Raw genomic sequence first — 24,182 nt, forward strand, 5'->3', positions numbered from 1 at the left:
CCGGGCGGGCGGCTGCTCCTGCGCGGCCAAGGCTCGCGGGCCCGGGAGGCCGAGGGAATCCCCGCAGCCCCCTCCGCGGGGAGACGCGCCCCGGGGGCACGGGGGAATCCCCTCCGCGGCCGCCCCCCACCCAGTGCCACATCCGTTAGCCGCCCCACCCCCACGGACAGACAAGCCCCGCCCCTCGAGGCCCCGCCCCTTCGCCATTCCCGCGCCCCTCCTCGCCGATGCCTTGCCCCACCCCACCGCGCTTCTGCGCACGCGCGGCCCCTCCCGCGCAAGGCACCTGGGCTGGCCGGGCCCCTCCTCTACAGGGCAGCGGTTGGCGCTCGGCGAGGGCTCCCGCTTCCAAGCTCTTCCCGCCCGTCCCCGTCTCGGGGCGGTGCGCGGACGTGGAGGGTCAGTACCCAGGAGGTGGGCTGGTGACGCGCCGAGCGCCAGCCAATGGACAGCAGGCGGGCAGGGGCCCGGTGGTTCGAAAGGGACGACTTGCAAAGGGCGGGGAGGCGCGCGGGCGGCGTTGCACGGGGAGGCACCGCCTCGGTGGCGGCTGGGTTGGGCCGGGGGCGTGGGGTCGGTTGGGTATGCAAAGCCCAAGCACTTCCCCCTGCAGAGCACAGGATGGAGAGCATAGCCGCAGCTTATAAGAAAAACCGCCCGTCTCTGGCAACTGCTAATAAAACCTTTATTTAAAGAGCAACAACCTTAGAGGGGTGCCTAGTATTTTTGTTTTTTGAGACAGGGTCTCGCTGGGTAGCCCAGGCTGGCCTCAAAGTCAGTGATCCTCCTGCCTCATTCTTGCAGTGCTGGGATTACAGGCGAGCGTGCCATCACGCCCAGCAGTGTTCTTTATTTGATAAACAGAGTACATAGTGCCCTTCACCCAACAAATCATCCTGCAGAAATCTGTCTCCTTCCAATACAGACACACGGACAAAGCACAGAGAGGCTCAGGCTTCATCTTCATTTCTTGTTGGCCTGGGCAGTACCAATAACACACTGGTTCACCTGGGGACAGAGAGCAAACAGGAGTTTAGAAGCTGTTTGCAGAACCAGCCTTGAGAAGAGTCTTCCCGAGTTCAGGCTGGTCCTCCGAGCACAGTCAGTCCGATGGCTCCCAGGGAAGCCCTCGGGAGGACAGAAGCACAAGCACTGCTGTTTTCAGCAGTTCCCTGGACGGAGACCTGGAGTGCTGCCACCAGAAAATGGCACGGGCTCCCCAGAAAATCATCCTGAGTCTTGGGAGGAAGTAAGGAGGAATGGGGACCTGGGACAGGCAACAGGGTTTTGTTAAAGGACATGAGGAATAGCCCAGCAAGGTGGTGCAGGGCTGTAACAATGACTGGAGAAGACTGACACCTGAAATATATAAGCTCTGAAAAAGTGGAAACACTTTCCACCCTGCCTTAAAACTCAGGAGTCATCTTTTGAGTTGCTAGGATATCAACTCAGTGCTGAGACTCAAGGAACCCCATCTTTCTGTTCTTACATGGACCAAACCTCAGCAGGACCAAAGGCAGGCACACCTTGTTTTACTGTACTTTACTGCAATTCATAGAATGTGTGTGTGGGGCGGGGTTTAGACTGAAGGTTTGTGGCAATCCTGCATCAAGCAAGTCTAGTGGTGCCATTTTCCAATACTTATCACTTTCACTTTCTAGCAGTACAATGTTTTTAGTTAAGGTGTAAACACTTTTAGAAGACATAATGCTACTGCACACTTCTCAGACAGGAAAACATTACTGATAGACAACAAAGATTAGAAAATAACTTTTGAGACAGCATCTCACTATGCACTTCAGACTGGCCTTGAATTCTTTTTTTTTTTTTTTAATTTTTTTTTGTCTTTTTCCTTTTTATCGGTACCGGGGATTGAACTCATGACCGCCTGCTTGCAAGGCAGGTGCTTATGCCACTGAGCTAAATCCCCAGCGCCTGGCCTTGAATTCTTGAAGATCTTCCTGCCTCAGCCTTCCAAATGCTGGGATTAAAGGTGTGTATCACCACACCCAGCAGGAAATAACCAATTTAAAGAAATAGATCTACACAAGGTCATCATTTGTTAGAATCAAGGTGAAAATCAACTGAGTTTCTAACTGCATCAGGCTGACAACCCCCAAATCTGATAGTATTTAATTCATCAGAAGGCAAGCCTTCTAATTAGTGTCAAATATTTATATAACCCCAGCACTTGGAGGCTGAGGCAGGATGGTTGTATTCAAGGCCAGCCTTTTTGAGACCGTGTCTCCAAAAAGTCAAACCAAACACACAAAAAATAGAACTAACTGGGTGTGGTGGTCCACGTCCTGCTCCCACGACAGGACTGCTGTGAGTTTAGGAGCAGCCTGCAGTACACAGCAGGACCCTGTCTCAACGACGGACGTAACAGGAAGTGTACTACACCATCTATTAAGTTTTCTTCCCAAGAAATCTGAACTAGAATTTAAATGTAACCAAACCTCTCAATCTAACTACTAGATAAAAAGTATGAGGGGCAGAAGGAAGCAACCAGTCAAAACCTAGACTACAGGAGAAGTGACCTTACTTCAACAAATATAGAAAAGTAGCGAGAGGGCCTGTAATCAAATACATTTGAGATGTTCCAACTGAAAGAAGTGGTCCTTGCTTGCAACCTGGATTTAGATTTCAACAAACCTAATGTGCAAATCATAGTTTTGGGACAGGTGGGTGAAAGAACTGGATTTAGGGGACGTTAACTTCCTGAAATACACTGTTGACATAATGTTAATAAAAGGCTCAAAGGTGGGGTGAAAAAAGTGGGGGACAGGCAGATCATGGGGGTGAGCCCAACCAAAGTGGATGTGCAGAGGTGGCATGGGAGCCCAGGCAGCTGCCACTCCCCAGGAACTGTAGCACTCAAAGTGGGGAGGGCCCAGAATGGGGTGGGGTAGAATCCAGGGAAGGCCTGTCCCCCAGGAGAAGGGGAGACCAAGGGAGCCCCTCCCCCAGCTGGGGATGCCTGGGAGCTGACTTGCAAACCCAGAGGAAGGAGCCCTAAACCTCCAGGGAACTCAAGGCTTCAGGCTGAGCCCTGGGGGATGGGAGCCTGAGCTCCCACTTTGGGATGCTCCATGGCCACCTGTGTCCTAGCAATCCCATTTCCAAAAGCATTCCCTGGAGAGTGACAGGTAATGGGAAACACAGACTGGAGTTCCTCAGTGTGGCCTTGGTAACAGAAGAAGGCAAAAACAATGCAAGTGTCCAGCAGAGGGAACTGGTGAAGAGATTCTGGTGTGTGTGTCCACAGAATCCCAGGCAAACCTAAAAGCAATGTGATGGACCCAAGTGCTAATGGGTACAAGTCCTAGGGTTTCCCCACCCCCAGCCTGGAGATTAAACACAGCCTTTGCACTGAGCTACCTTCCCACAGTGTGTATGTGAGACAAGGTCGTAGGGAGTCACCCAGTCGCCCAGGCAGAACTGAATTTACAATCCTCCTGCCTCTGACTTCAGAGTTCTGGGATTATAAACATGCGATACCATCTCTGGCTCTTTGGGCTGCTTTGTTGAACACAACAAACAGGCACAGAAATAGATACCTACATATACACACTGGAGAGAATACCCATATACCTTGTTTTGTAACATATTTTAAGCTGGATGTGGTGACATGCACCTGTGATCCCAGCACTTGGGAGGCAGAGGCAGGAGGATCATTGTGACTTTGAGGTCAGCCTGGGCTACAAAGTGAGTTCAAGGCCAGCCTGAACTGCATAGTGACACCCTGCCTCAAAAAGACAAAAAAAAGAGAATACTATATCATTTTGATCATTTAGCCACCTATTTTTTCAAAAATTCAAAAGCCAACAGTTCATGGAGTCAGGTGGTACAAGCCTGTAATCCCAGCTATTGGTGAGGCGGAGGCAGGACAATTGTAAATCTGAGGCCAGCCTGGCCAACTATCGGAAAAATAAAAGAAGGGCCTGGAGGATGTAGCTTAATATAAGGCTGGGGGTCCATGCCTACTCCTCCCCACACAAAGGAACCAGATGGGCAGTGCCAGGTGCCTGGCTGATGGTCAGTCTTTTGTGGGGGAAGGTGCCACAGCGGAGACGCTGCTAACCACCGGGCTGTCCACAGGGCTTGGTGGTGCACGCACCTTGGAGGCGAAGCGCAGAGAATTGAGGGACTCGGAGGCGTTCTCTTCCAGCGGGGAAATGTTCACAAACATGAGCCTGCGGGGAGACGCTTGTGGCTCAGCAATGCGGGTGCCAGGGAAGTAAGCACCCCCTCCTCCCATGCCCCTGAGAGCAGACCCACCCCCCCACTCACATCTTGGCACTGCCACCCAGGGAGCTCTGCAGCAGGTAGGTGAGCTTGCTGTTCCGGTAAGGGACGTGGGGCTCCTGGGATTAGGGGGAGCAGGCTGTCAGGGTGGCCCAGGCCCTTTGCAGCCCACCTGAGCTGTAGTGCTACCCTGCCCCACCCCATCCCACCTTGTTGCTCAGGGCCATGATGACCAGCCCCAGTGTGGACAGGCTGCTGTTGATGGCCTGTGTCTCCCGCAGGCGGTCCCGCTCTTCACGGCCCAGGGCGAGGCTGGGGTCCAGTCGCTCACTCCCAGCCAGGTCTATAAGGTTGAGAGGGGCCCCACACTTCAGGCCCCGGGCAGCATGCTCCCCGAAAATCTGCAGCTGGAACACGCTGTGACTGCGGGAGGAGCGCTCGTTTTGGGCGGTGCGGGCCACAGCCCGGTTCTGGTGGGCCAGCTGAAGCAGGGTGCGCACCTGGAGAGGCGAGGGAGGCAGAAGTCAGCCGCCGCCCTTGGGGAGCTTGCATTCCAATCCGAGAAGAGACGCAGCTGGACGGCGGGCAGACAAACCATCCTCTCGCCCCCTCTTCCCGCCCGCCTCTCTCCCCACCCACGCTGTCCACCTCCCGCTTCTCCTACTGTCCAGTTCCAGGGCCTGCGGGTCCACACCTCTTTCTCACAGGAGACAAGGACATAGCGGGCATTGGTGACAGTAAGCTCCTCACTCCCTGGTCCTGCCCGGCGAATCTCGCACTCGCCTCCTTGGCCTTTCCGGGACCCAGTGGCCAGCAGGTCGCGGACAGTCTCGTTGTAGATCTCTACATAGCTTGCCACAAAGCTGTATGCCCAGCCCTGGCTGCTCATTTCCTCAGCCACAGCAAAGAGGTGCCGCAGTGCCCGTGGGATCAGCCCCTCCAACTGGGGGTCTCCCTCGGGCCCACCCTCCATCGTGAAGGTCTTGCCGCTTCCAGTCTGGCCGTAGGCAAAGATGCACACTGGGTACCCATCCAGGGCCGACTGGACCAGCATGGCGATCTCCTCAAACACTTCGTCCTGCCTACTTTCTGGTGGGAACACTCGGTCAAAGGAGAAGTCGTGGCGGGTAGGTGGGGCTGGAGCCCCCGTCAGGGTGCCGCGCCGGTCGTCAGAGCGCGTGAGGCTAAGGCGGGTGGGGATGTCGGCGGGCCCCCCAGGCCCAGCGGGGAACACGAGGAACCCAGGGGCCGGGCTGGGCTCTCCTGTGAGAACAGGGCGGACCCGGCAGAATACCCGGATGTTGCCCTTCAGTTCCTGCAGCTGGTTGTGCAGCCGCCGGCGCTCCATGTCCAGCGCATGGAGGCGGTCTCCTCGCTCAGCCAGTAAGGCTGCCTGGGCCGTGGTCTCCTGCCGCAGCGATGCCACCTCCGCCTGGCTGCTCGACAGCGCCGCTTCTGATGCCCGCAGCCGCCTCTGCCCAGAGTAGAACAGACAGTGAGTGAGATCTGGCATAACAAATCATGTGGCTAAGTCAGGGCTCGAGTAAGGTGGGGTCCCTGGCCCCAAGGACTTCCCTGGTAAAGAGTGAAATAGATATGGAAACAGCATCAGGCTAGGGTCGTGGCTCAGCGGTAGAGCACGTAACTAGATAGTGTGTGGACCCCAATACTGCAAAAAGACTAGAAAAAGAAAAAGGAATGAGGAAATCAATACTAGGTCAGAAAGTGCTATGGGTTTATGCAGGAGGGGTACCAGGAAGATGTTATCTAGGCTGATGCCCATGTAGGGAAGGCTGGGCTGCAGAAAGAACTCCAGAGAGGGCTATAAGGGACAGCTGAGTTCACTGCGTCTGCATGCCACTCAGTCTCACTGGAGTCCACCAAGGAGTGCACTGGACACGGGGCAGGGTGGGGGTGGGGGTGGGGACACGGTACCTCAGGGGTTGCCATCAGGTCGGGGGGCAGAGAAGAGGAGAAGGGCAGGCTGGGGAGACATGAGGAACACAAAGGAGGTACAGGCAGATGGGGGCAGAAAGTGAGCCAGGGTGGGAGAGGGGCGTGGGCACCACTGGGAACAGGAGCACCCGCCTCACCTCCTGCTCCTCCAGCTGGGTGGTCAGTGTCCTCCGCTCCTCCTGCAGCTCCAGCTGTTCTTTCTGGAGCGTGTGCACCAAGCCCTCCTGCGTGCTCAGCCGCTCTTCCAGCTCCCGCACTCTGGCGCTCAGACTCCCCAGTTCCCGCTGGCCCTGCTCAGCCTGGGCCCGCACCCTGGCCAGCTCCCCCTCCAAGCTGCTGCGCTCCGTCCCTAGGGCACTGGCCTGCTGCTGGGCCTCTTGGAGCTGGGCCCGCAGCTGCTGGTTCTCCTGGTCCAGTGTCTGTGTCTTCTCTCGGCAGCGCTTCAGCTCTGCGTTGACGTCGCATAGCTGACCCTTTAGGTCCCAGCCAGGACGTCTGCCAGGCTTCTTGCCTCCCACCACAGGAGGAGCAGTGGATGCTGACAGGCACAGAAACAGCCAGGGTCTGTGGTCTTCGCTCTCCCATTGCTGCATACCCCTCCTTCCCCTCTGTACAGCCAGGAGACAAGTGGCTGCTCCTAGGCACTCACCACCGCCTCGTCCCTTTCCCAAAGTCACCCAGTGGTCCTGTTTGTTACTTACCAGCAGGCTTCTGGGCAGGAGCAGGGGGGACCAGCCTCTGATTCTTCAGCACTAAGGGATTGAGGAGGTAACGTAAGATAACAGAACCAGCTCCCTCTACCACCACACAGCCCGGAAACTTTCTCAGCAGAAGCTATTACCTGTACTTGGGGGGCATGGTCCTGTCTTCCTGGGAAATCTTTGAGCTGCAGAGATGGGGAGGGGTGTAGAAAAGTAACTCTTAGGTGGCACAGACTGGCTATGCCAGCAGGAGGAGTTTTGTTTTGGTTTTTGAGATTTTTCTTTTTCGGAGACAGTGTCTTATTATGTAGTCCAAGCTGTCCTTGAACTCACAATCTTCCTGCTTCAGTCTGAAAGAGGGCTGAGATTACAGGTACGCACCACCATGCCCAGCTAATGAGGTGCTTTTTCTAAGCACTGGAAATAAATTAACTGCTTTTGTCCCCTAGGTCCAGCCAGCTCTAACTGACATCTCCCTGAGGACCAAGGACTCTCTAGGCCAAGAAGAAAGCTGGAGTGTGCTAAGTAAAATGGGGAGGGAGGCAGTGCTGCGGAAGAGGACGCTATCATTTGAGGGGAGGACAGTGGGCGTGACGTCTGCATTCGCTTGAACATAAACAGAATTTGCCCAGCAGAGCCGGCTGTAGTGGGGCACACCTGGAATCCCAGCACTGGGAGGTTGGGGTAGGAGGATCAAGTTCGGGGCCAGCCTGGGCTACACAGTGAGACTGCCCCCACCTCCGCTTTCCTTCAAAAAGAATCTCCTAGAGGGCTCAGTTTCCTCTGGGAAGGGGATCTAGATGGCTCAGGGATGGGATGGGAAGGAAACGTCCCTACATAACAATCTTCTTGCCGCTGGAGTTGTGAACCCAGTGCGGCATTACTGCCTCTGTGAAGGCAGACTGTGGTTCAAAGAGTGAGCGGGCGAGCATGGCCCTTCCCTGTCCTGTCCCCCTCCACCCGAGCCCACCTGCAGCTTGGCCTTGGCTCTGCGAAGCTGTGCTGAGCGGCGGTGCCCTTGGACACAAGGTGTCGATTTTGGGTGCTGGACCCAGGCCTCGCGTCCGTTTCTGGGGAAAGACAAGGATGGGGTCCACTCACCCACCTCATCACCTCTGCTCCGGCAGCGCCCAGGCCCAGCGCCCGCACCCGGCTCACCTTCGCAGGCTCCAAGGCCGGCTCCATCTGCTCTGGGCCCCTCTTGAGCCTGCTTCCCGAGAGAGGAAGCCGGGAGGGGGCCTTGGCCAGGCTCTTCTTCAGCTCTGTGTTTGCCTTCACTTCCAGCAGCGGGGGCCTCTGACGGGAAAGAGAACCTCAAGCTGTCACCCAGCACCCTGCAAAACCTCCGTTTCCCCAGCATTCATCCTCAACATCACCTCAAGAATTAACTGAACCCAGTTTGTGCCCAGCCAGGTAGCATGTTCAAACATGGACCCCAGCCTGAAGGCAGGGGCAGCCTATGAGCCTGAGCTGCCTTCTTGGTGGGGCTCAGACAGTGAGAGACACCCTCACTCTTTCTAGAAAGCAAGCCTCAGGCATGTGCCATGGGGCTGGAAAGCAGCAGCCTTTCAGCAGAACTGCAGCCATAAATCGCTGGGCATGGAGGACAGGCGAGGTTGCAGGGGGCCGGGAGGAGCAGGCATCCAGCAGCTTCCTCTCCACTAGCCCTGGCCTCCCAGAGGCCAGTGGAGGAGGCACTGGGTGAACTCCATCCTGCAGATGAGGACAGGAGCCACCTGGTCCAGGGCTATCAGCCAGCAAGAGGGGCAGCCGTAGTGGTGCACACCTGTGATCCCTGCACTCACAAGGCTGGGGCAGGAAGGGTCAATGGGAGGTCCAGGCCAGCATGAGCCACATAATGAGCTCAGGGTTAGCCTGGACTGCATAGCAAGCCCTGTCTTCTTCAAAAAGCTAGAAACAACAAACAAAACAAACAGGCAGCAAGAATCTAGACAGTCGGGTTCCCAGAAAGCACAGCTTGCTTTCTTTCCTTTTTGTGGAACTGGAGACTGAACCTAGGGCCTCTGAGCTGAGCTACATCTCACCCCGCCCCGTAAATTTATTTCTAGAAGGTTGTACCTTCTCCAGGCCGGACTCAAAGTCCTGACCCTCCTGCCTCAGCCTCCCAGAACACTGGGATTACAGGTACGCGCCACCATGCCCAGCCAGGGCCGTGTGCTGACGCAGGAGACCACAGTGCTTTGTGAGGCTGTGATGCCAGGTTATGGTCTCTAGGCTTCACACCTGCATACAGTGAAGAGCCAGTTCCATTCTGATCACCCATGTCTCCACGTGTGGAAGATAAAGAATTACGACAGGTCATGAGGTGGGCAACTTGTGCGGGAAGACCCAGAGGTGGCAGCGGGCTGAGCCCCCCGCTGGGGTGGGAAGGAGGCCTCTCCTCTAGGCAGCCTCGCTTGGTGCCAAGATGCTGTCATCTGCATGACCGGTCTGATTGGGGGGGGTTGAAGCACCCAGGACCTTCGGCACTGGCACCAGCGGTTCTGGTGGGGGTGGCCCAGAAGCCCTCTGTGGGGCGTCACAGTTCAGATGGAGTCTTAAAGACGCCAGGAAGCCAGGCAGGTTCTATCCTCTGCACATCTGGGATGCACGTGCACAGTGGGCAAAGAGGTGATGAGGGGGGCAGAGGGATGGGTCTGTGGAGGCCGGGTACTGGAAAAGGGTTCGGGATCCTGCGCGGAGTAAGGGTTTTCAGGACTTGTAGTCAGGAAACTATAACTAGGTTTGTAGTTAAGAAAACAAAACGAAATGAGACAAAAGCAGCGGCGGCGGGAAGAGGCCGGCATCCCGGGCAGCCCAGGACAGCCCAAGGCATGGGCTCTCCGAGCAGGGCTCAGCGAACGGACGGCCGGCCCCCTACCAGCTCGCTTTCCACACGGGGGCGCTGCAAGAACTGAACTTGAGAAAAGAGCCTAGGGACTCAGCTCCGCAGCAGCACAAGTGCTTGCCTAGCAAGCCAAGGCGCTGAGTTCGATTCCCGGTACCACACCCACCCCACCAAAAAAGAAAATAATGTATTTTCTCAGTTCCCACAGCGATGTTCTCAGCGCCTAGCATTCTGGATACAAAAGTTCACTGGATGCCAAGGGTTCCTTTGGGCAGTAGAGTGTAATACCCCCTAGTGTGTGTATATGTGGGGCAGTGGTGGGGGGGGGCGCTGACCCACAGCAGGAGAAAGGGTGGCTTTCAGTTTTTTTCAATTAAATTTGAGACAGAGTCTCACTGATATTCTAGGCTGGCCGAGGATTCACGATCCTCCTGCCCCCAGCGCTTGAGCCCTGGGTTCCAGGCTGGCACCGTGCAGGGCTCCTCACATTTTGCTGCATGCTGAAAGGGGGGGGGGGCGCTTTAAAACTGTTGTTAAGAACATGAGATCCAAGAGTATGTGAAGACTTATTTTTATGAGGTGCTAAGCTTCAGTGGAGAAAGGGAATTGGAGCAACCTGTGATACAGTGATACACATTCAAGAGTGTTCAGCAAGCCTGCCCGAGAAAACCAGGAAGCACACCGCGAGGCAGGTTTCGTTCAGTGTCATTTGCTTGCGTCTTTCCCGAGTTACTGTGTGCACCGTGAGAACGCGTCTGTTTGGTTCCTAACTACACGGCCAAAGTCTCCTGCATAACCTCTGCTACACGGTGCTTTTTGAAGGCATGAAATTAAATATCCTGTTGTTTCAGCCCATTAGCCTGGCTGTTCATCTATGCGCATGATGATTATAAGGACTTACAAGTAAATGAATTTGATGCTGCAAAAAAAAAAAAGGGGGTGGTGGTGGTGGTGGAAGGGGTAGCTGGGGGAAGAACTGAGATGTGTTGGTGCAGGAACCAACCCCCCACAATGAGTGTGGCCCTTATGTACTGTGAACATGTACCAATAAAAATATTACAACTTAAAAAGAAAGTAACTATCAATGGGGGAATATATATACTGCAATACATCTAAGGTGGAAAAAAAGGTAGCATTTTCCTGGGTTCGTTCTTCCTTACTTGTAAAAATGTGTACCATTATTAACTTTAAGTTAATCAAATAATATTATTAGTTAAATTTTAATTAAGTATTCCAACATCAAACACTAAAAATTTTTTATAACAGTAGATCTCTACTACTGCAGATCTACTATAGAGCTACCTCCTCAGAATTTATACTTAAGATCTGTCAGCTTCAAATTGTACAGTGTTTCTTTTTCTTCCTCATATAAAACAACACAATGATCCCCAACTTCCAGAACCGGAAACATAAGAACTAAGCTGCAAGGGGCTGGGGATTTAGCTCAGCGGCATAAGCGCCTGCCTTGCAAGCAGGCAGTCATGAGTTTGATCCCTGGTACCAATAAAAAAATTAAAAAAAAAAAAAAAAAAAAAAAAAAAAGAACTAAGCTGCAACATGAATGCATTTTCACCCAACCCCTCATACAGTCCAAGAACAGCTACAGGGCCCAGGATTTAGCTCAGTGGCACCAGCACCTGCCTGGTAATTGCAACATCATGAGTTTGATCCCTGGTACCAAACAAACAAACAAACAACCCTCACCGGTTGTGAAGTCCTCTTTGGTGTCTTTATATGATACAAAATAAGGTGTGTGCTGATTCCAAGTGCCATCCAACAGTAAGGGGGTTTGTAAAAACATTACTGTGTGGCCTCAGCTACCTTATTCACCCTACCTGGCACCATGGGACTTCTGGTTCTTCTCCAAAGTCAAAATAACCAAGAAAAGTCAATGTTTGGGATTGATTTGGGTCAGAAGCAGCAAGACAGCAGAACCAAGGCACTCAAGAAGAATTTCAGAAATGCTTGGGAGAGTGGCAAGAATGATGGGATAAGTGTTTTTGAAACTAGAGGGATTAATGGCAATGAGCCTTTTACTGCAATACTTTTTCCTTTTTTTGAGACAAGATCTCACTATGCAGTGCAGGCTGGCCTTGAGCTCAGTGATCCTCCTGCTTCAGCCTCCCAAGTGCTGGTATTACAGGTGTGAGCCACCACGTCCGGCAACCCAATTTTAAAATCAGGAAACATGTTATCAGTCCACGTTTGCAGTCCACAGAGGTTACCTTGCTCTCAGGGAGTTGGTGCAGGTGCCTAACACATTTAATTCTTTTTACATCCTCCTCCCTCGATCATAAAAAAATTAATATTCGCCATATTTTCCCGTCATCTGCATCCATCCACTTTACCACAAGATCTGGGCTAGATGCTGCTCCTAGGCAAACCCTCCTGTGTGCCCTGGATCCCACCCCGTCTCACCAGCTCAGGGCGTGGCTCGGTGACCCCTTTTTCCCCTCCACCCCTCATTCCTCAGAGTTCATCACACAAGCACGCTCCCCCATCATTCTTCCCCTGGCAATTCCTAGGCTTTTCCCTTGTTGCCCCCTGCAACGAAGCTCCTCAAACACAGTCTGTGAAGTATTCGGTGTCCTTGGCTGTCTAACCAGGCTGCCATTCCCGCCTTCTCCCAGCCGCTGATCCAGTGCGCGGTAACTTCCGCCGCTAAATCGGTTCCTCCTCTTCAGGATTCTGGACAGCCAAGCAGCACCCGATGCCATCAATCATCTTGCCCCACGAGACTGCTCATTTCTTTAGTTTTTTAAAGACCCCTTCCTTGGCTGTCCTACCTCACGCGTGGGTCTCTCACCATCCTCTCCCAAGGCTCTAAGTATCAAAGATACGCTAAGCGCTCTCAATTTTTTTTTTTTTCCTCTTCACATTTACTTTTTAAGGAAATGGCTTAAGATAAAAAAACACACGGGGGAAAGAAATATGAAATGGAAAATAAATACAAATGTAAGCTGTTTCACTAAATGTTTTATAACCACGACAATGGACCTGTATAGACAATGCCCTGTCCACAAGAAGATTCAAAGGGGGAGGTGCTCCCGCAGCCAGGCTGCAGGCTGCAGGCAGGCGCCCAGCGGCTGCTGTGCACCCCAGCCCGCTAAAGCTCGGGATCCCAGCCTCCCAGCCTCCGCACGCCAGCGCAAACCGAGGTGAGGCCACAGGCGGGCTGCTGGGTGTGTGGCACAGCCATGCTTCCAACCAGACTCGAACGGAAGAACGGGGCTCGGCCCAGGCAGAAGCCACGGATGCATCTGGTTTCCTGTGTCGCAAGGCAGTGGCCAGCGGGGCTGTACCTTTCTGTCCCACTGCTGATGTGGGGCGCAGGGCCGCTCCTGTTACCCTTCTGCAGCGCCTGAGCAGCGCACTCCACCGAATCCTGCGCCAGTCTTCCTGCCCTGCCCGCGTGTTCCCACCGCGGAGCAGCGCTGGCTGGCTGTGCTGCTCTTGGGGTCCACACCATCCTCTTTTGGGGGATACCAGCACCACTGAGGCGGGATGGAGATGCTCTGGAGCTCTATCTCCGATCAAGACTTCAGTTTCTCTACCTCATTAGGTAATAATTTCACTTTTCAGTTGCTCAAGCCAAAAATCTCAGAGTCCTCTCTCTTTTTCCCTGTCCTTGTGACTGAACCCAGGGTCTCTGCACTGAGTTACATTTCCCATCTCTCCACTGCCCCTTTTTACTTTGAGATTGTGTCTTGGTAAATCACTAAATTGCCCAAGCTGGGCTCAAATTTGTAATCCTCCTGCCTCAGCCTCCCAGAGTGCTGGGATTAGAGCTATTTGCTACCACGTTTGGTCTCCATCTCTCTGTCTCTCTTTTTTTCCCACGGGGACAGGATCTCACTATGCAATTCAGGCTGGCCTTGAACTTCCTATGTAGCCCAGGATGGCCTTGAACTTGAGCGGCTCTCTCTCTCTCTCTCTTTTTTTTTTTTTTTTTTTTTGGTGTCGGAGATCTCATGACCTTGTGCTTGCCAGGCAGTGCTTATGCCGCTGACCTAAGTCCCTAGCCTTTAGCTTCTCTCTTAACTACATCTCATCTGTCAGCAAATCATAGTTGATTCTGTCTTTAAGATGTATACGGAATCCAGAGCCAGGCATGGATTACAGGTGTAATCACAGGAAGCTGAGGCAAGAGGACTGTAAATTTCAGACCAGGCTGGGTTATCTGCAAACTCATGGCCCTGGCCTCACCCCACTATCTTACCTGTAATCCTAGCATTTTGGAGGCTGAGCCAGGAGGATTGCCATGAGTTCCGGGCCAGCTTGGGCTACATAGTGAGTTCAAAGCTAGCCTGAACTATATAGTAAGACCCTATCTCAAAAAACCAAGCCAAACCAAACCAAACCAAAACAAGACACAAAACCATTAAAAAAGAAAATAAAAAGGCCCTAAGTCATGTAATGCAATTAAAAATGAAAAGGGTGGGCTGGGGCTATAGCTCAGGGGCCTAAGTGCCTGCCCAGCAAGCGCAAGGTCCTGAGTTCAATTCCAAGTACCAAATGAACAATGAAAACGTTAAAATTACAACAGACACCTCAGAAATCTATAAGGTAATTAGTAACTACTTTGAATACTTGTACTTTAGTAAACTGAAGACTCTAAAAGGAATGGATACATCCCTGAATACATGTAGATTACCAAAACTGAACCCAGATATGAAAACCCAGAATAATGAATAACAGGCAATGAATATGCAACACTAATAAAAAAAACCTACATACTAAGTAAAGCCCAGGGCCCAGTGGCTTCACCACTGAATTGTACAAGAACTTCAGGGAAGATCACCAATATTCCTCAGAGTCTGTAATGAAACTGAAAGGAAGGTGTACAGCTAAAGTCAACCCCGAAGCTGGCATTACCCTGATCTCAAGACCAGAAAAGGACCCAATAAAGAACTACAGGCAACCTCTTTATTGAGCACAGATGCAAAAGCCCTCAACAAGATACTGGCGAACAATGCAACAAATTAGCTGAAAGGTCATATATACATCATGAACACACAGCCTTCATCCCAGGGATGGTTCAGCATACGCAAATCAACAATACCACAGAAACAGTGGCAAAAACCACTCAATCATTTCAACAGACACAGAAAAAGCCTTTGGCGAAATCCAGTATCCATTCATGATTTAAAAAAAAAAAAAAAAAACACTGAAGGAAAAAGGTATAGAGGACCTCATTTCAATTCGATAAAAGTCATTTATGACGAAGCTACTGCCACCATCATATTAAATTGAAAAAAGCTGAAAACATTCTCTCTAAAATCAGAATAAGCCGGTGTGGTAGCACATGCCAATAATTTCAAACTTCGAAGGCTGAGGCAGGAGAACCACCCTCCAAAGCCAGCCTGAGCTACATAGTGAGCTTAAGCCCAGCTGAACTACCCAGTGAGACCCTGGCTCAAAAACCCAAATAAATGAATAAATAACAATAGAATCAGGAACAACATAAGGCTATCCCCACTATCATCATTCCTGTTCAATATAGTACTTGAAAGATTAGCCAGTGCAATCAACCAGAAGAAAATAAAAGGATATATACATGGAAGAAGTCAAATCATCATTGCAAGTGACATGATCTTCTGCATAGAAGACCCAAAAAATTCCACCGACAGTCTCCTAGAATAACCAAATTCAGCAATGTAGCACAATACAAAATTAACACACAAAAATCAATAGGTCCCTATATACCAATAATGAACTCACTGAGAACTTAGAAAAACAACGCAATTCACAATACCATAAAGAAAAATTAAACACTTAGGAATTAACCTAACCAAGGAGGCTACAATGAAAAACACGGTACTCTGAAAAAGAAGATGGCAGAAAATAGAAATAGCCAGGTGTGGTGGTATATGCATGTAATCCCGGCACTTGGGAGGCTGAACCAGGAGGATCCCCACAAGTACAAGGTCATCACGAGCTACACAGCAAGTCCTTGTTGGAAGAAAGAACAGAAGGAAAAAAAAAAAAACCAGAAAGGGAAAATAAATAGAAATAGATAACCCTTGTATCTAGGTAGGAATAACCAATACTGTCAAAATGGCCACATTACCAAAAGTGGCATCTAAACTTAACGCAGTCCCAATCAAAGTACCAGCAGCACCCCCTGTAGAACTCACAAAAACAATCTTTAGCTCCAGGAAGGGGGGGTTGGCTTTTTTTTTTTTAGACAGAGCCTCCTTATATATCTCAAGCTGACACTGACTCACTCCGAAGCCCAGGCTAACATCAAACTTGCAGTGACCCTCCTGCCTCAGTCTCCCAAGTGCTGGGATTACAGGTGTGCACCGCCACACCTGGGGCAGTAAAAATCAAATTAAAAAACATCTTGAGCCAGGCAAGGTAGTGCATGCTTGTAATTCCAGGACTTAGGAGGCAGAGGCAAGATGATCACTGTGAGTTGGGGGCCACTCTGGTCTACAAAGTGAGTTTAAGGCCAGCCTGAACTACATAGTGAAACACTGTCTCAAAAAGACAAAAAGACCAAAGGAAAAAATAAATAAAAACTTCTTGAACATCAAAGGAACTTAAAAGTGAAGAATTGGGAAAAATTTTTGCCAGCTACACTTCAGATAGTTAATGATATTTAGAATATATAAAGAACTCCAAGAAACTAGACCTCCCCAAAATAAAAGATTCAATGGAACACCTGGATCTCCAACACGAGGACGGCTGAGGAAGGTGGATCCCCACAAATTGAGGCCAACCTGGACTTCATAGTGAGACCCTGTCTTAAATCCCCCACCAAAACAAAAACAAAAACAAGACAACAGAGACAAACACTTCTCTAAAGTACACATAACCAATAAACACATCAGAAATGTTCACATCTCTGGCCACTAGAGAAATGCAAATTAAAACAACAGAGATTCCATCTTACTCCAAAAAACCAGCCATCATCAAGAAATCAGTAATAACAAATATTGGTGAGAATGTGGGGAAAAAGGATCTATTCTACATTGTTGGCAGGAATATAAACCAGTGTGACCACGAGGGAGATTCCTCAGAGAGTCAGAATTGAAGTTCTATTTGATCCAGCTATTTCCCTTCTAGGTATCTTCCTGAAAAGTTAGACCACCACAGTAATTCATGCATACTCATGTTCATAGCAGCATAACGCTTAATAGCTAAATCCTCGAAGCAGCCTGTATGTCCATCAACACTCGAATAGATTAAAAATGTGGTATTTACACACATAGAGTACTACTCTGGGAAAAGGACAAATGAATCATCTGTAGGAAAATAGATGCACCTTGAGACCATAATTTTAAGTGAAATAAATCAAGACATTCAAGCTTGCCAGCAAGTTGTATCCCCGGTACCCGCCCCCCAAAATGTAGAGATAAAAAAGATACTAATAAGATAGACCGTTTACACATGGTAAGAAGAAAAGACCTGCAGGGTGAAGGAAGGAGAAGTAAAAAGAAGATGCATTCTGTACATGCATCAACTGGCACAATGAATGCGATTACTGCCAACATGGACTAATAAAGTTTTTTACATTTTGAAAATGTAAGTTGAGAAAATCTGCTACGTTCATAACAGACCACCTTGCTTCCATCCTTCCCTACCCCTTTTCAGTCTAGTAGCCATGAAATCCACCGACAGAGTTAGGCATGGTGGGACATGCCTGCAACTTGCACTCTGCGAGGCATAGGCAGGAGGATCAAACCCAGCAGGCGCAATTTGGCTCAACACCCTGTCTGGAAAAATAAAACAAGTCTGGGGACGTGGCTTAGTGAGAAGGTTTCCGGTTCAATCCCCTGTACAGCCAAAAAATAGAAAGCAAAACACGTAAAACAAATAGGTCGAGGTCCTCCCACTTGATGTTGCAAGAAGCAAACAGCAGTCAGCAACCCTGACCACCCCTACCTAGCTCGCTCCACGCGGATAGCTCTGGACTCCTGGCAGCTGCTTTCGCAGATTCCCTCCGCCGGGACTGCCCTGCCCTCTGCCCTGCCCTCGGCATCCATTGGAGCACTGGACCTCAGCGGGCTCGCTGCAACCACTCTAACAGGATCCCGCGCCGGCTGGCCTCTCTTCCTTCTTAACGCGCTTGAGTTTGTCCTTTTCTCCACAGAACTCAGGCTATCTAGTAGTTACATAACTTCCTTATTACATTTATGGCCCGTCTCTCCCAGGCGAGTGACAGATCCCCATGGGAGGGCTGGGTTCGTATGGCTTACAGCTGCACCTTAAGTATCCGCGATGTGCCGGGCACAAGACAGATGCTCACTGTATTTGGTGAGTAAATCAAAATTGACTCCCCGTAGTGTTCTCGGTCATGTGACAACGCGCTCTGCCTGGGCTGCCGGCGCACAAAGCCTCTCCTAGCAGGCTGACTCCTGCCTGCGGGTAAATGGGTAAAACGCGACGTGAAAGTCTGGTAAACAAAGGATCAGACCCGAGGGCTCTGCACCAGCGCACGCTGTCACGCCCAGCTGGCACCGCGGGAGAGGGGTTCTGCAGAAGGTTGCGAGGCGTAGCCAGTCACCAACGCGACCTAGGCCAGCCGTGATCCCACTGAGCAGCGATCTCTAAGACTCGGGCGAGGAGAGAGCCCTCCTTCGGCCGGATCGCCCAGTCCCGCTCCTCTCTGCTGCACACTGACTCAGAAAGCAGACCGCACAGAAGCGATCCGCAGGGACTCGGGCTCAGACACCGTTCCGCAAAGGGCTGGGGTCGCCTCGGAACTCTCCCTTCTCGCGCGCGCACGGGAAGTACGGAACCGGAGCCTCCCAAACCGGACGCCCCGCAGACCCGAGGCCGGGCCGCCTCTGCGCCGTCCCCGCCGGAGCCTGCACTCACCTGCCGCTCCATGTCCGCCTCGGGCGCACACACGCGGGGAGTGCGAGGCGAGGGGAGGGACCGCGCGCCCAAGGCTCGCGACACGCAGCACGCGCACTCCGGCCCCGGACAGACACCGGCAGTCACCAGCAGACACCAACCCCGCGCCCCACCACACCCGCCACTTTTGAATTTCAACGGTCACCACCCTGCCTCACCACGCTCCGCATGCAGGGGCCAATCGTCGCTGTCGCCACAGCCGAGGGCCAATCACATAGCCCTCCGCCACCCAAGGCCACACCCACGCGGCCGGCACCTCCTCCTTCCAGTTTCGCGGGCCGGGACGTCAGCGCAGCTGATCCCACTTCCGGCCTCGCTTTTCCCTCCAGCCTCCCTTGCACCTGTGCTCGGCGCGCTGGACTTCCGCTCGGCTCTCCGGCGCTACTACGTCAAAGAATGCGCAGAAGACGCCGCACGAACGTAATGGGCTGAGTGCTGAGCGTACCTGGTGTGGAGGGACGGGCTGGACGACCCCGGAAGGGAACTACGCGTGCGCACCTGGACTCTTGCCGGGTGCAAGGCGGAGCGTATGCCTCCTAGCGGCGCAGTGGGGGAGCGCACGCTTAATCCCTTAGCCGGTCATCGTGACCGGAGCTCGAGCACGGCCTCTGCTGGTCGGGTTGAACCGGTGCTGGCAGTGAGCGCTGCCGCGGTCATTTTGTCATTTCTCACCAAATTTAAGGACCAACCTGGAGCTCCACGGAACCGGAAGTTTCTCTGCAGTCCCCTCTCACCCGTCCTCTGCGAAGCTGGGCACTGTGGCTGGTGCTGGTGAACCGTTGGGGGCTCGCACGCTGGGCTTACTGCTTCCACTTGTGGAGTGCTTTATGCTTTTCAGACTGAATGTGCATTATCTCGTCCACCAGTGGCAAAAGTTCACTGAGTTCTTACCAAGTGCTTCGCGTTTATCTGCAAGATAGCTGAAGGGCACAGATTTGGAAAGGATCGGTGTCAAATACAGGACAAGGTCACATTGCTGTTTGTGAGGTGGACCAGATCCACATGCCCTCTGCCAGTCCTAGGAACCTCTTGTGTATAAAAAATCCACTACTTTGCCAAATAGTTACCAGACTGATTGATTTTGCCGAGTTTCCATCCAATCCTGCGGGCAGGACAGGGCTTTATGTACGGGCAAACCTTAGGGAACTTGGTTTGTGCTAATTGTTTGGACACCTGTGTCTCATACTCTGAATACTACAAAGACAGTATGCAACGTATTAATTATTGTAATCACCCTACTAATCTGTCTTGAAACTCTTATTGTTAGTTTTTCTCTTAAATAAACTATCATTGTAAAACATTTTTTTAAAACATAGGGGACTTGGCTGGTCCGAGTGTAGTGGTGTTTACAACTAATTGAGCACAACCAGTTACAGATTTCTTTGTTCTTTCTCCACTACACTGCCTCACTTGACTAGCCAAAAAAAAAAAAAAAAAAAACCACCAAAAAACCATAGGGGACTTTAAGATCTGTCAGTCTAGGAATTTAGGACTGAAACGAGAGCTGCCTGGCTTCAACTTGGCTTCAAACCCACTGTGGAAGAGCGCAGACCAGGGAGACACTGTGAAATCCCTGTTAGGATCCCCAGACTTTTTTTTTTTTTTCCTGTCTTGTGAGACAGGGTCTCACTATGCAGTTCAGGCTGGCCTTGAGTTCACTTTGTTGCATATGTTGGTCTTGAACATGCAATAACCCTGCTGCCTCAACCTCCTGAGTGCTAGGATTAAAGGCATGTGCCACCATGCCTGGCAGCCATCTAGGGTATCATTTCTCTTTGATACCCCAGGAGTCAAAAAGCAGGAGCTTGAAGAGAGACATTAAAAAGACATAAAGAGGGAAAGCTAGGCTTGGTAAGCATTATTGTAATCCCAGTACTCAGGAGGCTGAGGCAGGAGAGTCCTCAATGAGTTCTCAAAGAACAAAAAGGAGAAGGAGAAAGAGGAGGAGGAGAAAGAGAACTGGAGAATACTCAATGGATAGTAAGAAGGGAGGCTTGAGGGGTAGATAACGAATGACATTTATCAGAGCTAAACAGATGGGCGGGGGATTTAGCTCTGTGGCATAAGCACCTGCCTGGCAAGCTTAAGGTCATGAGTTTGATCCCCAGCACCAAAAATAAAATAAATTTTTTAAAAAGCTAAAACAGATATTTGAGTAGGAGACATAAGGACCCATTATAGATTAAAAGGGGACATTTCTTTATGTTGTTGTTGTTGTTAGACAGAATCTTGCCATTTAGGCAAAATCTTTTTCAAGGCTTATCTTGAACTCACTATGTAGCCCAGGCTGGGCATAAACTCAAAGTGATCCTCCTGCCTCAGCCACTCAAATGCTCGGATTGTAGGGGTACATCACCACACTGGACTATTCGTTTCACTTGATGCAGAAAAATATTCTGTTTTTTGATACTAAAAGAAAAATAGAGTCAGCCGGGTGTAGTGGTACACGCCTATAATCGCAGCACTTGGGAGGCTGAGGCAGGAGGATCAAAAGTTGCAAATTCCAGACCAGCCTGGGCTACAAAGTGAGTTCAAGGCCAGCCTGAACTGGATAGAGACTCTGTCTCAAAAAGACAAAAAAAAAAAAAAAAAAAAAAAAAAAGAAAAATAGAATCAGGTGTGGTTGTATACATATATAATCCCTATCTCAAAAAACCAAAACCAAAATAAAATAAAAACAAAAAGAAGGAAAGAAAGAAAAAAAATCCTATAACCTGATAAAGGACATTTTCAAAACATAGCACCATAAAGGGGAGAAGCTGAAAGTATTCCTCTTAAAATGAGGCTCAGGGCAAAGATGGCTGCTGTTGATAGTCCTCATCAATGTCAAAGTGGAAGTTTTAGTCCAATAGCAACACATGTATAAGGATTGGAAAGAAGCAAGAATGTCAGCATTTGCAAATGGAATTATTGCATGTTGCATGTGTAGTAAGCATAAAAGAAAATTCAGATAGAATTAGTGAGTTCAGCAAAATTACTGTATATAAAATAAATACAGTGGGCTGGGGATTTAGCTCAGCAGCATAAGCACCTGCCATGCAAGCAGGCAGTTGTGAGTTCGATCCCCGGTACTGATAAAAAACAAAAACAAAAAAATATGGCAAAATCGATATACCAAGTCAACTTTAAGAGAAAAAAAAATCAATTTCTGTTATCAGCGAGGCCCCTTAGAAAGTGTAACATTAGGGCTGGGCGTGTGGTTCTGTGGTAGAGTCCTTGCCTCGAATGTGTAAAACCCCAGTGCCATGCCCCAAAAAACAAGCCAGGTGTGGTGCTGCATGCCTGTAATCCCAGGACTCAGGAGGTTGAAGCAGGAGTTTGAGACCTTCCTGAGCTACATGGTGAATTCAGGGTCAGCCCAAATTACACAGTGAGACCCTGTCTCAAAAATGAATGAAAGGCCAGGAATTTAGCTCAGCAGTACAAGCATCTGCCTGGCAAGTGCTAGGTCGTGAGTTCAATCCCCAGTACCAAAAAAAAAAAAAAGTTTCTCCTTAAAGAGCTAGGGATTTAGCTCAGTGGCCTAAGTGCCTGCCTGGCAAGTGCTAGGTTGTGAGTTTGAGCCCCAGTACCAAAAAAAAAAAAAAAAAAAAAGAATGAAAGAGAGTAACTTTCAACAGTGCAACACTGTACTGTTTCATTATATGAATGTATACATGTCAAAATCAAACTGTAGGGCTGGGGATTTAGCTCAGTGGCATAAGTACCTGCCTTGCAAGCAGGCAGTCGTGAGTTCGATCCCTGGTACCGATAAAAAGGCAAAAAAAAAAAAAAAAAATCAAACTGTACTGTTGATTTGTGTATTATATCTTGTACCTCAGTACAATTTTAATAAAAAATATACCATTTAAGATAGAAACAAAAATATAAAACAGTAATAAAAATGTTTTTTGAGACAGGATCAGGCTGTCTGTGAACTATGTAGCCCAGGCTGGCCTTAAACTTGAAGTGATCTTCCTGCCTCAGCATCCCAAGTCATGAGATTAAAGCATATACCACCACTCCTGGCTAGGAACAATTCAGCAGTAAATTGTTACCCCTTGGTGGAGAAAATGATGAGATACAAAATAAAATCTAAATAAAGGGAAATACATACTATATACATGGAGAAGAAGACTTGATGTTGTGAAAAAGCCACTTTTCTTCCAATGCTTTGGTACTAGCCCAGCTTGGTGGCAGATGCTTCTGTGCCTGATGCTACTTGAGTCTCCAGTCTGACTACCTCAGGAGCAGTTTGAGTGGCACAGCCCTGGGCAGTCCCTTACTTTCCTAAAGCCACCCTGCAGGTTAGGGGGAATTTTTTATTTAGAACGTGTGCTTTCAGAGCCCATGTCCCTTCCTCCCTCTGTTTTCCCCTTGGTTTCTGATTCATTCAGGCCTTATATTTCTCATGCCTTTCTTTCCAGCTCAACTCCTGGACCAGAGACGAGCCCCACCTACCTACACTCTTAGCTGTTACCCTTTCAGATGGGGGAATAATCACTTAACTTCATTCCTCCTAACCCCACACTTATTTTCCAGAATTTTACCTCACCATGGTCCTGATGGAATGGCATATTTAAATCAAAGACACCTTTCCTTCTACCTCCTCTGGTCCTTAAATATGACAGTGGCCTTTCTCCTCAGAGCACCTTGTCTCTTTGTTTCTACAGTCTAAGATGCGGGCATTCACCAGTGATGAAGTTGTCCTGGCTGAAACACCTGGCACCAGCTTCTACATGGGCATCAACTATCATCCCGTCAACCTTCCTGAACCCCAATATGGTGCCCCCTTTTCAGCAGGAAGTAGTAAGAGAGAGACCTCGCCCTTATCCTAACAATACAAAGATGGGAATGAAAGGTTCTTGCCCTGGTATAAATTACTGTACGATTATGGCGGTGGTCTAACGTGGTGGAAGGCCAAAGCAGGACGCCTACCACTTCCTGCTTCTTCTTCAGCTTAATTGCAACCCCCGTTCCTGTTTGTGCAGGAAGAAAACTCCAATTAGCTCTTCGAGCGTCATCAATGCCTGCCCTAAGCACCACCCCCGGTCAGAGGTTATATGTAGATCCCATGGCCCAGGTTTCCGGTCAGAGGGACCCAGGCCATCCATGGTCATGGACTTCTCTCCACGTCCTTGGAATAAAGACTATTTTTTCTTTATATTCTCTCTTTTATCATACCGAAAACTCTTTCAGTTTCCTTTACAGATCTCCCAGGCCTTGTGAGAGATGGCAAGATACACTGTGATGCTACTGTCAGTACCCATGGCAAAAAGAACTACTGAGGCAGGAGATGAGGGCGTGACAGAGTGGCTGGAAAACAGGATGGAACCCAAGGCAGAAGAGAGGCTGAGCAACGGGATGGGGTCTGTCAATCACAGCCAGATGCACGGCACAGCAACTTCCAATGGCCCAAGTTTTGGAGGACATGAAAGATGGCGGCCATGAGTTTGCCGCCTGTGCAAGCTTGTCCATCCTGCTTGCGGGACATATCTCTTCTTGCCTCTCTTTTATTGTTCACTATTTTTTCCTCTTCCTTTTTTCTCTTTTCTTCACTCTCTGCTTTTCCTTCCTTTACTTTA

At 50.2% G+C, this 24,182-nt stretch overlaps 1 protein-coding gene across 3 annotated transcripts; it reads right to left on the reverse strand.

The window, feature by feature from the left end:
- Positions 1–662: 662 nt before the first annotated feature.
- Kifc1 (kinesin family member C1) lies at positions 663–19,617 on the reverse strand. 3 transcript variants are annotated; one of them, XM_063239065.1, is made up of 11 exons: positions 19,308–19,617; positions 8,064–8,201; positions 7,876–7,975; positions 7,046–7,090; positions 6,906–6,956; positions 6,342–6,742; positions 4,943–5,722; positions 4,458–4,748; positions 4,294–4,367; positions 4,121–4,196; positions 663–1,008 (listed from the first exon to the last, which is right to left on the reverse strand). In XM_063239065.1, exons 2-11 carry the CDS (start codon positions 8,088–8,090, stop codon positions 964–966), a joined length of 1,890 nt encoding a protein of 629 aa, XP_063095135.1. In that variant the 5' UTR covers positions 8,091–8,201; positions 19,308–19,617; the 3' UTR covers positions 663–963. The 3 variants fall into 3 exon arrangements, with proteins under 3 accessions (XP_063095135.1, XP_063095134.1, XP_013012515.1); XM_063239064.1 differs by lacking the exon at positions 19,308–19,617 and adding an exon at positions 18,777–18,979; XM_013157061.2 differs by lacking the exon at positions 19,308–19,617 and adding an exon at positions 18,580–18,747.
- Between the last annotated feature and the right edge of the window lie 4,565 nt (positions 19,618–24,182).

Source organism: Cavia porcellus, unplaced genomic scaffold (genome assembly GCF_034190915.1).
Source record: "Cavia porcellus strain 051 isolate PalLab524CR breed Dunkin Hartley unplaced genomic scaffold, mCavPor4.1 scaffold_28, whole genome shotgun sequence".
NCBI classification, from domain to species: domain Eukaryota; kingdom Metazoa; phylum Chordata; class Mammalia; order Rodentia; family Caviidae; genus Cavia; species Cavia porcellus.

Excerpts from the sequence above, each read along its gene's own strand:
- Kifc1 (XM_063239064.1), bottom strand. Across the intron at positions 7,091-7,875 it reads GAGCCAAGGCCAAGCTGCAG|CTCAAAGATTTCCCAGGAAG; the intron begins GTGGGCTCGGGT and ends CCATCTCTGCAG. Across the intron at positions 5,723-6,341 it reads CCCAGCTGGAGGAGCAGGAG|AGGCGGCTGCGGGCATCAGA; the intron begins GTGAGGCGGGTG and ends TACTCTGGGCAG.